This window comes from Ipomoea nil, unplaced genomic scaffold (genome assembly GCF_001879475.1).
Source record: "Ipomoea nil cultivar Tokyo-kokei standard unplaced genomic scaffold, Asagao_1.1 scaffold2845, whole genome shotgun sequence".
Lineage (NCBI taxonomy): Eukaryota > Viridiplantae > Streptophyta > Magnoliopsida > Solanales > Convolvulaceae > Ipomoea > Ipomoea nil.
In genome coordinates, this window is record NW_017619273.1 from 9316435 (window position 1) to 9320619 (window position 4185).

At 51.9% G+C, this 4185-nt stretch overlaps 1 protein-coding gene across 1 annotated transcript; it reads right to left on the reverse strand.

The window, feature by feature from the left end:
* Positions 1-412: 412 nt before the first annotated feature.
* On the reverse strand, positions 413-2470 carry LOC109159953. Its single transcript, XM_019308065.1, has one exon. The coding sequence runs from the start codon at positions 2468-2470 to the stop codon at positions 413-415; it is 2058 nt and encodes a 685-aa protein (XP_019163610.1).
* Positions 2471-4185: the final 1715 nt, after the last annotated feature.

Sequence of the window (4185 nt, forward strand, 5' to 3'; positions counted from 1 at the left end):
GTCTTCTCCTCATCCGCCGGGTGCATAAATATTTGGTGGTACCCTCTGAAGGCGTCCATAAAACTGAGCAGCGCCGACCCGGCCGTTTCGTCGACTAACTGGTCGATTCGGGGCAGAGGAAACGGGTCTTTTGGGCAGGCCTTGTTAAGATCGGTGTAATCTACGCACATTTGCCACGCCGGGGGCTTGGGTACGAGGACCACGTTTGCCAACCATTCCGGGTACTTAACCTCCGGACGTGCCCAGCCGCCAGTAGCGTGCTAACTTCCTTTTTTACGAACTCCCTCCGGTCGTTGGCCAGGTACCGTTTCTTCTGCACGACCGGTCGGTGCTCTGGATCCACGGCGAGTCGGTGTGATATGATCGATCGATCCACGCCGGGCATATCTTCCGGGCCCCAGGCGAAAACCAATCAGTGCTCCTGGAGCACTTTCACGATTTCCCCCCTTAATTTCTCAGGAAGGCCGACCCCAATTCTCACTCGCCTACTAGGCTGTGCTGGGTCAATCTCGATTTCCTCTAGCTCGACGGCCGGCTCGGGGCGAGGTATCACTGTTTTCTTGGGGGGCCTCTCGGTAACCTCGTGGACCTGCATCTCACGCTTGCCCATTCCTCTACATGCTTGTAAATAGCAGTCGCGGGCGACCTTGCGGTCACAACGTACTGTTCCTATCCCATTCGGCGTGCGAAACTTCAAGCACAGGTGTTCGATCGAGATCAAGGCTCCGAGGTCTTCCAAACCCGGGCGGCCGAGTATGGCGTTATGCAAGCAGGCCAGATTAACCACGATAAACTTCATGCTTAATTTTTGCACATCCGGGTAACTGCCAATCTCCACGGGAAGGGTGATCGACCCTTCCGCCTCCACCGAGTCCCCGGTGAAGCCGGCGAGAGGGGTTTGTACTGGTCTCAGCTGCTCTCGAGTGAGCCCCATCTTGGTGAAGGTTTCCAGGTATAGCACGTTGACACTACTCCCGGTGTCAACCAGGATTCGGCGAACGACTAAACCATTGATGTCCATAGTGATGACCAACGCATCTCGATGCGGGATTTCTCCGGCTGGCAGGTCCTTGTCGGTGAACACGATGGGTTCTCGGCATACCTTTTTGGAGCTCTCTTCGCGACCATAAACCGTCCCGACATACAATTGCCGAGCCCAGGCTTTTCGAGTGTTTGCCGAGTCGCCGCCCTCTGGCCCGCCGACTATCATGTTGATAACTGGCTTCTGGCGCCATTGGGCTTCGTCCTCTTCAGGAGCCGGCTGCTTACCTCGGCTGTTCTCTGCGTCGGCGGCAAGTCCCTCCTCTCCTCGACTGGCCGACCTTCGCCTCCACTGGTTAGGGGGCGGGGTCCCTTGCTGGATGATCCCCTCCATGATCTTCTTTAGATAGAAGCATTCTTCTGTGCTGTGAGTGTAAGATTTATGATAACGACAGTATTTAGAAGTCTTACCAGTCTCCTCACTTGTTACGCGGTCGTCGATCGGTGGAGGCGGAGCTGGGGCGACGGCTTGTATTTCATGGACCGGCCGCTCCGAAACCGGTCGATAGGCGTGGAAGACGGGACGGTCGTACGGTCGCCTAACCTCGGGTCGCCGGACCACATCCGAACGCCTTTCCCTCATCTCGGCTCGCGTCCTTTTCCCGCTGGCGGAGCCGCCGACCTCGCGCTGTCGTTTATGCTTCATGGCCTGTTCAGTGTTGGCTCTCTTGTTGGCCATCTGGATAGCCTCCGCGTATATCGTCGGGCGATTGTCCCTTAGGTCTCGGTATAGCTGGCCGGACCGCAAGGATTCAATGAAGAAAGTGAGTGCCGTTTGGTCCTCCACTTCCTCTATGGACTGGATCTCCTTTTGCCAGCGGGCTAGATAGGTTTTTAAGGACTCGCCCTCGTCCTGGTGGATGTCGCCTAAGTGAGTCAAGTCCTTTTGTGGCTTGATGTTGGCGGCGTAGTGGCTCATGAAACGATCTGCCAGCTCCTCGAAACTGTGAATCGACCCTGGGGGTTGCGCCACAAGCCATCTCTGCGCGGACCCCTTGAGTGTGGGTAGGAAGGCACGGCACATGACCGGGTCCCGTACCCCTAAAACTTGCATCTTGGCTTGATAGCTCAGTAGATGTTCTCGCGGGTCGCCCGACCCATCGAACGTGGCTTGCTCCGGGAACTTGAAGTCGCCAGGTATCTTGAAGGCCATGATCTCGGCCGAGAATGGCAACGCAGTCAGCAGCGATCGGCCAGGGGCCTTGGCTTTTCCTTCCACCTGTTCTTTCAGATTTCGTACTTCCTGGGCTAAATTTGCCACCTCCACCCTCTCTTGGGTGCGGTTTCCTGTCGATTCCGTGCTCTCACCGACCTCCGACTCGGCAGGTTGATCATGGTCGTGGGCGGGCTGCTCTAAGCGGCGAGCCACCGTCCGGGCCTTCCTCGCACGATTACGTTCACGCGCGCTCTGTCGACCGTGAGTTTCCATCGGGACACGAAGGGGTTCTCTTCGTCCCAGCCGTTCTCTCGCCGACCGTCGTTCAACACCTGGACCCAACCGAGAATGAACAGACTGGACCGGTTGACTCTCGGCCCGGCGGGTGGATTGTCGATTGTCTGGCCTTCGCGACGGTTGGGGGTCTCGCTGCGGTATTCGAGTAGCAAATTGCTCCCGTATTCCCCGACTTGCCTCGGCGAAAGCGCGTCCAATCGCTTGTAACTGGTCCGGGGTGAACTGCACCGCGACCGGTTGCGGATTTATCTGTGGTGTTGGCGGCGGTGTCGCGTCGTCTTCCTGGCTTCGGGTGTTTCTTCGATTCAATTGATCTCTTAGGTCGGCTCCTAGCCCATTATCGCGTTGACTCAATTGTTCTTGGCTCCCTGTCATGGTAAAACCTTTCGATTTCTCGCAACTAGGACTCTTCTCGATGTTCTCTTGGACTCGCTTTGCTCAGAAGGCACGCGACTCTTTGTTTCGATCCCCACGGACGGCGCCAGTGATGGTTTTTGGGTTTTCGGGCCCAAGGAGGTCCAACACAACCTTTCAGCTGGAGGATACACCTTTCACAAAAATATAAGATTCAGTGAAATGAGATGCTAATTCTTTGTATTCCCCCTCTGGGTTCTCGACGAGTCTCTCTTACAAGGGTGGAGGAGCCCTTTTATAGTGGCTCCTCCTCTACCGACTTAAAGGCCCATAATGGCCGACTTCAAGGCTGCTTTCAATGTACTGAGCCGTTGGGCGACGTTACAGAGTCTGCCAACGGCTCTCTCTAGCTCGTAACCGGCGGACCTAGTCCGACCATTAATGCCTCAACGGCTCTCTGTCTCGACTTCGCTGAAGGCATCCTCAACGGTTATTCTAACCGAGTCTTCCCCTGGGCTGGGCCCGGACCGACTCCTCATCTCTGGCTTATACTCAGGCCGGGCCGCCCTTCGTAGCCCTGGACTGGGCCTTCTCTTTGGGCCTGGGCCGAGTCCTGGACTCGGCCCACGCATTCCTCGAGCCTGTCTTGTGTCAGCCCATTCTTCCCTCTCTGGTCCTTCCTCTTTGGGCCTACTTTTCTTGGGCCTGGGTTCTCACCCCATCAGTGACCATAACGATTTGGTGTTAAAATTTAGTAGATCTATAGTTGATGACTAGTTGTAATCTAACCAATTGTTATACCATGGACAAAGTCATCTTGTATTTTGGATACTGTTCCAAAAATTGTGTCACATATTTTGTATATACAGTTAACAGATTATTTGCATATAAATAAATTGAAAACACATAACATTTTAACTATAAATAAATTAAATTATATGGTAACTATAAACACATAATATGTTAACTGCAGACACATAATATATATGCTGTTAAAATATTATATATGTTTCTGTAGTTAACATATTATGTGTCTATAACTTTCATATTATGTATCTGCAATTAACATGTCATGTGTCTTTAATTAATTTACAAGTACATAAACTAACTGTTAACTACAAATACAAAATATATCAACTATAGACACATAATTTAAAAATTTTATTTAAGACCAAGATCTATAATGCAAAGTAGACCATGATCCATAGTATAATTTGCCATTATCTAACACAACGGGCCTTTACAATTTAACGGGACTAGTTTATTTATTTATTATAGTTTTAAAATTCAATGAATTCTATATATACTGACAAATTATGTCAAAATCATAAAGTTAC